The sequence below is a fragment of the Acomys minous genome (assembly GCF_964271855.1).
Source record: "Acomys minous genome assembly, chromosome: 14".
Taxonomy (NCBI): domain Eukaryota; kingdom Metazoa; phylum Chordata; class Mammalia; order Rodentia; family Muridae; genus Acomys; species Acomys minous.
Window position 1 is genome coordinate 43,467,874 of NC_140496.1, and position 12,276 is coordinate 43,480,149.

Below are 12,276 nucleotides of genomic sequence, written 5' to 3' on the forward strand. Positions count from 1 at the left end.
CAATCCTTTTGTTGTTGTTTTCTTTATTGTGTCAGAGTCTTGATGTGCGACCAAGGCTGGTCTCAAACTGGTGACCCTCCTGCTGCACGCCTAGTGCTTGGATTACACGTGTGTCACCTCACCCAGTCACAACCTTTCGATTCTAGTAAGGTCAAATTCCAAGCAGGATCTGAGGAGGGTGATTCCATGTCAAAAGACATGGTCAAGGGTCTGAAGCAGTTCCGAGGCCTTGTTTGCTTGCTTAAGACCAGATTTGGTTTCCTGCCCTTGCAGAGGAGCCAGGTTCACAGTTTCCGGCATCCAAAGGGCAGCTCAGAACCACCATAGTCAGGTGATCCAACGCCCTCTTCTGGCTGCCAAGAGCACTGCATGCCCATGGTTCCGCACAAACAAAAACAAACACACATAAAACAAGGAAAATAATAAACAAATAATACATCTTTTTTTTTTTTAAAGCCAGAGTGCCTTATCATTTAATTTTCAAGTATAAAGGCTTCATTGCAGAAGGGATTCAGGGCCACAGGCAGTGGGCAGGGATTCTAAAAGCCCAGGTGAAAGTAAACACAGGGGCCTAGCAGCTCCTGGGTGCAACCACCAGTCCTATGGTACCCTGTCTGTGCCTGGGACCTTCTGCTCGATGCCAGGCAGCGAGGTAGCTGTAAGAGGAAGAGTAGGGTGCTGGCGGCAGGCGTAGGCTCACATGACCACACAACACTGGCACGTCTTTTGTTTAGGGCCACCGTCTTCTTTGGCCTCAGCTAGCTCAAGCTGCCTGGCAGGTGCATAGGTCGGGGCAGGGTGGTCACCAAGGTTGGTGCCGGACACCTCCTCACGGAGCAGTGGCTGGCCCTCCGCTGGCTGCTCCGGGGCTGGGGTCGCTGCCAGGAGGGGCGTGGCATCCCCTGGAGGTTCCTCACTCTCAGCGGTGGGCTGAGGTTTCCTGGCTGCCTCTTCCGTCGGTCCTTCTTGCTCTTCCGGGCCTTGCAGTCCTTCCTTCTCTGTTGTGGGCTCCTCCTGGACCCGAAGAGCAGCTCCTGGCTGGCTGGAATCCTCCACCGGAAGTTCTGCCCCCTTGTTGGATTTCCCTGGCTCTTCTGGACTCGCCTCCTCCTTGGAGCCTGAGGTTTTCTCCACCTCTGATGATGGCTCAGTACCCCCTGCCTCCTTAGCCAATAGTTTACTTCCTTTAGTTTCTTCATCCAATGAGCTCTCACTTCCTGTCCCCTCGTCCAATAGTTTCTTACTTCCTTTAGTTTCTTCATCCAATGAGCCCTCACCTTCTGTCCCCTCGTCCAATAGTTTACTTCCTTTAGTTTCTTCATCCAATGAGCCCTCACCTCCTGTCCCCTCGTCCAATAGTTTCTTACTTCCTTTAGTTTCTTCATCCAATGAACCCTCACCTCCTGTCCCCTCGTCCAATAGTTTCTTACTTCCTTTAGTTTCTTCATCCAATGAGCCCTCACCCCCTGTCCTCTCGTCCAATAGTTTACTTCCTTTAGTTTCTTCATCCAATGAGCCCTCACCTCCTGTCTCTCCATCCAATAGTATCTCAGTTGTTTTTGGCTCTCTGTCCAATGAGCTTTCACCATCTCTCTCCTGGTCCAATGGCTTCTCACTTCCTTTTCTCTCTGGCTCTGGTGAGCCCTCTGGTTTTTTTTCTACCACCAAGACCTTCTCTGTGGTGGCTGGCTCTTCCTCACCTCCCTTTTCTACTTCCAGCGGCTCTTCCTCTTCCTTCCTTTTCACCTCCCACTTTTCTTCGTCTGTTGCTACCTCTGCGGGAAGGAGGTCCCCACCGTCTTTTCTCTCTTCCTTTTCTGCCTGGCTTTCCTCTCTTCCCTGGGTTGCATCTGGCAGCACAGCTGCCCCGTCCTTCTCTGCTCTTAGCTTTTCCATCTTTCCCCTCTCTTCTATGTCCTCTGATTTTTCCACTTCTCTCCTCTCCTCCTCCCAGGATGCTCCACCCTCTCTGGACTGTGCTCCCATCAGAGCCGCAGGTCCTCCTGCACATTCCGCCCCTGGGGGCGCTTCTAAGCCCTCCATCAAGAGCTCCTCCCAGTCTTCACTGAGGGCCACTCTCTCCACCCAAATGAAGGACCCTTCCTCTCCTCCAGGGCCCCCCTGACCAACACCCTCAGGACTATCTCTGGAAGCATCTTCCTCTTTTCTGGACGTTTCAGCCTCAGATTGCTCCTGGAGCTTTGGAGACCTGCTGTGTGTGGCCTCTGGACCCCTGCCTGACTCCCCTGTGATATCCGGATCACTGCCTCCCAGCCCTTCCCAGACCACCTCCACCACACCCCTGCCCTCCTTCACCCAAGCGGGGAGCTCAGGGCTGCTGGTGTCCTGCCTAGCCCCAATGGCCTCCAGCACCACTTCTTCCACCTTAGCCTCCAGCTCCACGTCCGTGGGGCCTGTGGCACTGTTCTCGGTGGCTCTAAGGCCAGCCCAAACCACCTCCACCACACCATCTCCTTTGGCCTTAGTGACACTTGACGCCCCTGGGCTCAGCTGCTCAGGAACAGGGCTGTGGCCAGAGCAAGGGCCGTTGGCTTCTGAAGAGTCTCCTATGGCCTCAGGGGATGGCCTCAAGGCTGGTGGAACCCCAATGGACTCCTCCCTGGGATCAGAGGGGGACTCAGGGGACATGCCCACTGGACCAGCTGGCAGGGAAGTTCTCTTGTCCGCATCCATGAGGCCTGAGGAGTCAAGGGGGGGAGGAAGGGACAGGGAGGTCAGGACGATGGGGGACAAAGAGGACCCTCACCCCCAATTCTTTTGGGTCAAGTAATCTAGTGGGGACTGTACCCTAGACATCAGCACTCCAATACTTACCTGCAGGGCCTGCCTCCATGGTGGGCTGAGAGAGAGGACGAGGACCCTACAAGGAGAAGAGGCAAGGACCAATTGGCCCTTGTTTCTACCTCTCAGGTATGTTTGTGCCCCACCTGCTTAATCAATATCATGTCACTATCATTGGCCAGCTTCTGAGGTCACTATAAACAAACGAGTTACAGGGAGGGAGGAAGGGCTGAGCTGGAACACTAGGCCAGCGCAGTACTGCTGAGCTACATCTCCAAGGCTGAACACAAGACTGCATACAATCAGACCCCAAGTTCCAATGGGAAGACGGAAAGTAATAAGCATAGCCACAAATAAGTCGGGAGAGGTCTCTGGGCGGGGCTTCTGGGGGGTGAGCAGCGTGGGTGTGCCCTGTCCAGAGTGCTGAGGTGGGGTAGGTTGTACAGGCTAAGGAAACCTCACGGCCCAGGTGAGCTAGACGGTCAAGAGGCTGTGCGACCAGCGTGGAGCGAAGGAGAGGTATGAAGGAAAAGAAGGCGGGCAGCGGCACACACCTGCACACGCACAGATTCCCTTGTGCTCAAGGCATGGCGGCAGAAGCCTGTACAATCCTACCACTTGGGAAAGCGGAAGCCGGGAAGCTCATCAGTTCAAGGTCAGACCCGGCTAGTAGTTTCAAATGATAATTTCACTGCCCTGTTCCCCCCATCCCCCACCCCTCCCCCCGCCCAATGGCACTTCTGAGTTGGTATTCTCATTTTAGGGAGGGGAAAACTAGGGTCTAGACAAAACAAGGCGCATAAGAACACAACAAAGTAACAGTGAGTGGGTTTGCCTGCTTATCAAGGCTGAGAGCATCCATCTGCTGTGTCCTGTTCTGATCCAGCTGGTCACACACACACCCGTCCTCCCCACCCATTTCGGCCCCTGCTCACCTCCCTTCGCCAGGCAGGCCTGCCAGCAGGTCTGTGTTGGGCACCTGTGGACGCACTTTGCAACAGCTGCAGCTGTGACTGGAGTCTGAGGAAGAGGGGGGGGAGGGGACTGCTGGAAGGCGGTCTGGACCAAACCTGCTCCGTTTCTGAGGGCTGCCAAAGGCAGGGGCATGGCTCAAAAGCCGGGATTCCCGACTTACGAAAACAAGCTGTCTTCCAGGTTGCGAATTCGAGCCTGGGCCTGTCCCTCGGGCGACTGTGGGTCCTTGGAGGCGGGGTCCTCCGGCCGCTCTGGCCCTTCAGCCGCCCCATCCATGAGCCAACGTTCGCGGAGGGATTTCCTCTGGGCATTCGAAGGGAGAACCGGACTGGCCACAGGAAGCCTGCCTCCCCACCCATTGCTTGCAACCGCCCAGAGGGCACATGCATTAGGATGGGAGACATGTCCGTATCTCCTCCCCGCAACACCATGCCAGGGCATAGCATTTCCAACCAGAGGCACACAAGCATCATCCTTTCAGCCTGCCCACTCTACTGGCCCTGCCAAGCCCTGAAAGACCCCCCAGTGCGCCTCTCGCCACCCTAAGGCTCCTCTCATCATTGCCAAACTGGATGAAGCCTTCCACCATCCACATACTCTTCCAGAGTGGGGCAGCTGTCTCCATGGCTACCTTTCATTAGCCTCCTCTCCATCTCCCCGTCCCTAAACTGGACAGAGGTTCCTATTGTCTCTCAGACGGATTCATACACAGACACCCCACTTCACTGCCCGGGCTGGACGGGAGTCCCCAACCTTGAGCCGCTCCACGCGGAGTTTCTCCTCCTCCAGCTCGCGACGGGCGGCGCCGATCTCCTCCTGCAGCCGCCGCTTCTCCTGCTCACACATACAAGACCCAGAGCTGCGGGGGGTGACCGGTGCCGCCCTCCGCCCCCCTCCTCGGGGCTCCCGGGACTCCCGGGGCGTCCTCCCGCGGGCGGGGGCCGCAGAGCGCTGACTCAGCAGCGAGAGGGGCGGGGCGGGGCGGGACCAGGCTGCCGCGCCCTGATGTTGCGGAGGCCAGGTCCACGCCCAATGGTGGTCCACAAATGGGGGCGTGGGGGCGGGGACTAGGGATGGGGACTAGGCTTTTGGACTTCTAAGATGGGAAGGAAGAAGGATGGCCAGGAAAGGCACACACACGCTTGTAACCCCAAGACTCAGCAGGCGGGGAGTAGAATGGTATCTCTGAATTCCAGACCAGCCTGGACTACAAAGGGAGTAGTAAATTGGAGGCTACTTTGGGCCACAGAGACCCTGTGACCAAAAACAAAAAACAAACAACAACAACAACAACAAAAAACGAACAAAAAAAAAAACCCAAACAAACAAACAAACAAACAAAAAACTCTAGATGAAGAAAAGGTGTAGGTGTTAGCGAGAGTCCAAAATGAGGGTAGGGGTGCAGAGGTAGACAGACATCCAGAGAGATTCAGGCATATAAAGAGGTAGGGCAGAGATGGGGTAGAAAAGTAGAGGTGCAGTAAATCAGGGTGCAGAGGTTGTGTTCAGAGACACGAACTGCCGAGGTGATAGTCTAAAGAACCCAAGAGAGCTGCTTAAAGTTGGGGTGCTGAGAAGTGGGGTCCAGAAAAAAACGGGATTAGTGAGGTGAAGTTAGAAAGGCGGAATACACAAGAGAGGGTTAGAAAATTGGAGGGTGTACAACAGGTGATTAGAGACTTGGGGAGCAGAGGGGGTCTAGGGTTGAGGTGGAGAAGTGGGCTACGGAAAGTTGGGGTGCTGAGCAGTGACATCTGAGATAGAGTGCAGAAAGATTAGGCGCAGAGGGAAATGAACAAAGGCGGGGGGGGGGTGATAAAGAGGAACAGGGGAGCGGGATGGGGGCGAGCAGAGTTCGGGACTAAGGTATATAAATAGGTTGTTCAAAGGATTCTGAAATGTGGGGTACAGAAACATGGCGTGAGAAGGGGGTTTGGAGGATAGAGGTGCATGCGCTGGGGTCCAGAAAAAGACGAGTGAGGAGTGGGGTGCCGTGAGGGCTGCCAGAGGAACGGGAGTAAAGAGACACACAGGTCGATTGGGGTGATGGAGGGGAGAGGGGGCCAGAAGGGCAAACAGGAGGGACTCCCAGGATGGGGTACAAGATACAGAGATTCGAGAGGTAGGGAGCTTGAGTGACATTGGAGGAGGTGTTTCTGGGTGTGCCAAATGACACCCTCTGTTCAGCCAGCGACGGGGACCAGACGCAGGGGCTGCCTGAGGGGTACTCTGGACCAGATGGAGCCAGACTGCCCGGATGGAGCAGGCCAAGAAGCCTGAAGAACCTCGGGGCTCCGGGAGTGACACTTACAGCGATGACCTCCAGCCGCTGCCGATAGAGGGCGCTCTCCGCCATGACCCTGGTGGGAGGGGGGCGTGCATAGGCTGAGGAAGCGTTTCCTAGGGACCCCACCCATCCCTCAGCAGGTGGGCTCCTAAATGTCCGGTTCCTAACTAACAACACTGGGCTGCCAAGTCAGAGGCCAGTGCTTTGCCTCTGTTTTCTCCACCACGGAAGAGCCTGGAGGGTGACTAGAGTCTGCAGAGAGGAGACAGGAGACTATGACCGTGCTAGCTCTCTCGTCATCAGTTTCTCAGCCTCAGTCTCATCTGTGAAGTGGGCAGGGATAACTGGACCAATTGTGCCAGAGAGCCATTTAAGTGTTTCCCACAGGTAATGTAATAATTTGTACTTAATTACAGTTACAATTCCTACAGGCTCCCACAGACAGCCTCACATCCTGCCTGGCTCCAAACATGCTTACGTCTATTGCAAGCTCCATGCCCTCTCTGACCCTTAGCTCCTGCTCAGTCTTCCTTAAGCACTAGAGGGCGGGGTAAGAGGGAATGTGGGGGAGAGATGTGACCATCAAACCATTACCATGGTAACTCCAGAGCTGTCTCTTTTTCACTTGTCCACCCCCTTCCTGCTGGGGGCAAGGGTCACTGGGCCATCCTGCCTAGCTGTGGACTTTGAGCTTCAAGGAGGATTATTTGAGGTTTAAGGTTTAACCTGCTATTTCTCCACCCCTGTCCTAACAGAAGTGTGTCAGCATCCCTGCTTCTCTGGGGCAGTGGGGTGGGGGGTGGGGTGGGGTGGGGATGGGAGGGTCTGGATGTTCAGTTAGGGGACTGGCATTGTCAAAATAACATCATCACCCGGCAGCACTGAGCAACAGTTTTAAGGCTGCATTAACCCCACTTCAGCCAATGGTCGGAAAGGGCTATTTACGTGCCTGGCGTCCTCCATGCCAGACATGGTGGGCACAGAGATCTTTATGTGTTTATTAATTTAAATCCTCACATAGCAGGAGAGAATCCTAGTACCACAGTCCAGTTCCAGCCAAGTCTGCTCAGACCCTCCACTCTGAGCGCATAACAGTGCTATTTATAGTGCTCTAAGTGGCCTGCAGGGCTTCCGCTGGGCCACCTCAGCTCAGGCTCCGCCCCTCACCATTGCTGGCTGCAGTCCACGCTTGCATCTGACATTCCAGCTAAGAACAGACCTGGCCAAAGTAGCCACAAGCCACGTGCCGGTCAGGCTTTGAAATGCCCTATCTGTGAAAACATTTCATCTCCCCCGTGATCGTACAAGGCAAACAGTGCTAATGTTGCCATTGACCAAAGGGGACACTGAGGGTCTGAGGAGCAGCAAAAAGATTTGTCCAAGGGGCTGGGGAGATGGCTCAGTGACCAGATGCCCGGAATAAGCTTAGTGCTGGCTCTGTGCGCCCAGCTTTGCAGCAGCAGGAGAGGCTGGTGTGTGCAGCAGTGAACAAGAGCCTGTCCCAACCAAGGTGAGAGTCAAAACCCACACAAGGTTGTGTCCTCTGTCCACACTCACACATGCACACACACTCATACTCCCACATCCTTGCCTACACCCTAACACGCACACTCTTACATATATATATATACACTCACACATACACACACATACTCTAATATTTATACACACACACACACACACACACACACACACACACGAGTGCACACGGGTACACACGCAGGCATGCACACACACACTCATACTCCCACACCCTTGCGTATGCACACACATTCACTCACAGAAGACACACGCACACGTGTGTGCACACATTCACATGCTCACACACACATTCACATTAACACACACTCACACATACATGCATGCATTCACACACACACACACACACACACACACACACACACACACACAAACACTCACATAGTCACATACACAAACACACACAGCACAAGAGTTGTCGGAAGCTGGAGGTGGAATGAGACCATGGAGGACTTCCCGGTCAGTGCTGGCAACACACAGTTCAGGGTTCAGGGCCTCTGGGGCTCTTCGTTTGGATAGCCACAGGAGGCCAGAGGCCCACCTGGAGGTGGGAATTTCAACTGGGGCAGGGGCTGAAGGTCGCCTGATAGGTGCTCCTTGGGTAATCTAGACTCCTGTGCATTACTCTGTGCCTGGGCTAGGGCTGAAGTCCCCTCAGCTGTCCCACTCCTAAGATGTTATCTCCCTAACTCTTCCTGGGGGGGTGGGGGTGGGAGGATCGGGTTCCCCGTTGCTAAGCAACCAGGTTTGTACTTGGTGAATAATGCAATGAAGGGCGCAGAAGAGTGAAGGGCAGCACTGGGGGGTCCCTACTGGAGGGACCGTCTTTCTAGAAGGTTCTATAATCCCTTGGAGCCCCTCTAGCCATCCCGCGGTGGCTTAAGGATGGAACTAGCCGCATGCTACGCAAGAGCTGGCGACTGAACCAAACTTCTCTCACTTTGAAAAGCCCCCAGCTAAAGACAACTTCCCCACACCTTCATCCAAGTCGCTCATCTCCAACTCCAAGGTCTCGCCTCAGCCATAACCACCTTTGGCAAGGAGCAGGGGGATGGCATTGCCTCCTATGACTTTGCTAATCTTTGGAAGTTGGGATGCTCCCTTCTTCCTGGAGTCTCTAGCATTCTGTCTCTCTGCATACTTGAGAGGGGGTTGGTGATACTGACTAAACTTGGATACACATTCTTGGATACTGACATTCTGTGTCCCCCTAACCCTGCAGTAGGCCCAGCTCTCTGAGGAAGTGGCTCTCAAGGAACCCCAAAGTTTGGCCACAATCACTCCTTGCACTCCCCTAGGCTTCTTAGGAGAGGCCAGCTGGGGCTCCCAGGCCAGGTCGGCGCCCCCAACCCCAGCCTTTCCACTCCACCCACCAGCCCCCGCCCCCTAGACACTTACGCGGGTGTGGCCGGGGACAACACCGGGGTCTGCAGAGCCATCTCAGCCCAGTAACCCTCTCGAGGTGTGAGCCTAAGCGCCCCAGACTGGGCCTTGGCTGCTGGGAGGGGGCTGCGGGGCGGAGCAGGAGAGCTGGTCCGGCTGGTTTGGGCGGGAGGCGCGGCCCGCTTGGGGCTGGTGGGGCAGTGCTGGGGAGCGCTATCAACTTCTCAGGATGAATTATTTACCAGCCTCCGGCCTCCACGCTGCACTCGGCTGCCTCCCAGTTCACACGCGCATAGCCACGCTGGTTCTCCATGGGGGAAAACAGCCAAGCACTGACCCGCAGCTGCCCGGGGACCCACCCGCGCCTGCCTTAGGCACTCACACACACACACACACGTGAAAGTTTTTTAGTAAAAACCCAGGGTCACTGCTCCTTTCTAGGGCCCTGGAGCATGGGAGAGGGAGAGAGCTCTCTGCCCTGGCTTCTGGAGACCATAGCAACCAAGCCTGGGATGTGGGTCACTGTGGGCATCTTGCCTCGGGTTTCAAGGCCTCAGTTTGCCTCTCTGTGAAATGGAAGAATAAGTTCAAATGGCCTGTAGGTCAGAAGACCCCGTTGTGTTATATAATGTTTAGAGATGGGGCTAGAAATGAGAAAGGCTAGGGAGATAGCCTCCAATTCACTATTGAGAATGCCTGTCCTTTGAATTCTTTCTTTGTTTTTTTTTTTTTTTTTTTCTGGGTTTCTCTGTGTAGCCTTGGCTGTCCTGAATTCACTTTTATAAACCAGGCTGTCCTCGAATTCACAGAGATGCGCCTGCCTCTGCCTCCCTGAGTACTAGGATTAGAGGCGTGCACCACCACTGCCTGGCATTTTAAAAAAAGATGTTTTTATTTTTATTTTATGTTTATGGGTATTTTTGTCTGCTGCAATGGATCCCCTGGAGCCAGAGTTACCAACGATTGTGAGCGGCCATGTGGGTGCTAGGGATTGAACCTGGGTCCTCTAGAGGAACAGCCAGTGCGCTTAACCACTGAGCCGTCTCTGTAGCCCCTCCTCTGCTCCAGCTTTTTCACATGGGTGCTGGGGATCCACACCCAGGTCTTCATGTTCGCACAGCAGAAAATTTGGACTGAGGTATCTTTCTAGATGCTTTGAATACCGTATTTTTCAGACTATAAGACCATACGATGCACCCAGTTTTAAAAGCAGAAAAATAGTAAACAAACAAACAAACAAACAAACAAAAAACAGCAATCAGGCCATGGGGCGGGAGGAGTGTGTCTTTTTTTTTTTTTTAAGATTTATTTATTATTATGTATACAGTACTTTACCTGCACGTGCACTTGCAGGCCAGAAGAGGGCATCAGATCACATTAGAGATGATTGTGAGGCGCCATGTGGCTGCTGGGAATTGAACTCAGGACCTCTGCATGAACAGTGTTCTTAACCTCTGAGCCATCTCTCCAGCCCAGGAAAGTGTGTCTTATGGTCCAAAATATATGGTCTTTTTTTTTTCCCCAGCATTTCCCATTTGCAGCAGTTAGCACACTCACAATGACAGACAGCTCGATGTCAATCTAAATCAAGAACATCTCTAGTACTCCAGAAGGAACCTCTGTTCCTACAGCAGTCACCCCCCTCCTTCTCCTTATGCAGCTCCCACACCTGGCAAACACCCTCCTATACCTGCCTGTGGGGTGTGCCTGTTCTGTTACACACACACACACACACACACACACACACACACACACACACACACAGGGGGGGGGGAGATTGATACAATGTAGCCATTTGCATTAGGCCTCTCTCATTCAGCATCATGTTAGTTAGTTAGTTATGGCCTCTCCCCAGCCCTTTTGGAAAGGTCTCATGTAGCCCAAGGTGGTCTCAAAGTCACCATGAAATAGAAGGCTTTGAAGCGCTGACCCTCCTGCCTATACCTCAAGCCCTGGGGTTTCAGGAGTGTGTCCCATACCTGTCCTGTGCTCAGCTTGTCCACACTGGTAATGCTCAGTGCTTTGTTTCTCTTTATGGGTAAATCATATTCCACTGTGCGGACTGGTCTACTTATTTTCTTTTTCTTTTTTAATTAACCAGTTAATTTTGAGATAGGCTCTTACTGTGTACCCTGGCTGACCTGGAACTCAGTATGTAGATGAGGCTGGCCTTGAACTCACAGAGACCCACCAAACTCTATGTCCTGAGTGCTAGGATTAAAGATACACAAAGCTGGGTGTGGTGGCCCATGCCTGTAATCCCAGCGCTCTGGAGGCAGAGGCTAGTGGATCGATGTGAGTTCAAGGCCAGCCTGGTTTCCAAAGTGAATCCAGGACAGCCAAGTCTACACAGAGAAACTCTGTCTCAAAAAACAAAACAAAACAAAACAAAAAAACCTCAAACAAACAAAAAGACAAAACAAAACAAAACAAAAAGATGTATTTATTGGAAGATGGGTGTGGTGGCACACACCTTTAATTAATTAATAATTAACAAATAAATATTAAAAGTGGAAAAATTATTTATGTATACAGTGTTCTGTCTGCATGTACACCTGAACACCAGAAGAGGGCACCAGACCTCATTATAAATGGTTGTGAGATACCATGTAGTTGCTGGGGATTGAACTCAGGACCTCTGGAAGAGCAGACAGTGCTCATAACCGTGGAGCCTTCACTCCATTCCTTGTTTTTGTTTGTCTGTTCATTTGTTTTTTGTTTTTGTTTTGAGATAGGATTTCTCTGTGTAGCCCTGGCTGGTCACTCTGTAGACCAGGCTGGCCTCGAACTCAGAGATCCATCTGCCTCTGCCTCCCGAGTACTGAGATTAAAGGTGTGCGCCCCGCCCCCACTGCCCAGTGTTTGTTTATAATTTGAGGTAGGATCTGACTGTGTAGCTCAGCTGTCCTGGAACTCACTATGTAGACCGTGCTGGCCTCAAACTCAAAAGTCTGTCTGCCTCTGCCTCCTGAGTGCTGGGATCAAAGGCAAAAGGGTTTTGGTGGTGGAGGTTTAAGTTTTCAGACATGCTATAGGTAGTTAGGATACAGCATGGTCTCCTGGGAGATGAAACACTCCATTCTGCAGGGAAGCTGCTTAAGCTCAAAATGTGAACAACTTAATGGGTTCAGGAAGTCCCTGAAACTGAGCACATGAACTTGGCTCCTCCCTCCTCAAGAGCATATGCGTAGTAAAAACTGCTGAGAGACTCTCAGAGGCACTGAGCTGCCTGAAAGAGGCACTCCAATCTGTAGGCTGTTTAGTGCACACCAGGTTCCCGGCTATTGTAA

The 12,276-nt window shown here is 53.0% G+C and overlaps 1 protein-coding gene across 1 annotated transcript; it reads right to left on the reverse strand.

The window, feature by feature from the left end:
* Nucleotides 1-6: 6 nt before the first annotated feature.
* On the reverse strand, nucleotides 7-9,176 carry PALM3 (paralemmin 3). The gene is made up of 7 exons (XM_084757505.1): nucleotides 9,002-9,176; nucleotides 6,089-6,137; nucleotides 4,531-4,611; nucleotides 3,938-4,080; nucleotides 3,738-3,822; nucleotides 2,836-2,881; nucleotides 7-2,699 (listed from the first exon to the last, which is right to left on the reverse strand). The coding sequence occupies exons 1-7, from the start codon at nucleotides 9,040-9,042 to the stop codon at nucleotides 697-699; spliced, it is 2,448 nt and encodes an 815-aa protein (XP_084613631.1). The 5' UTR covers nucleotides 9,043-9,176; the 3' UTR covers nucleotides 7-696.
* Nucleotides 9,177-12,276: the final 3,100 nt, after the last annotated feature.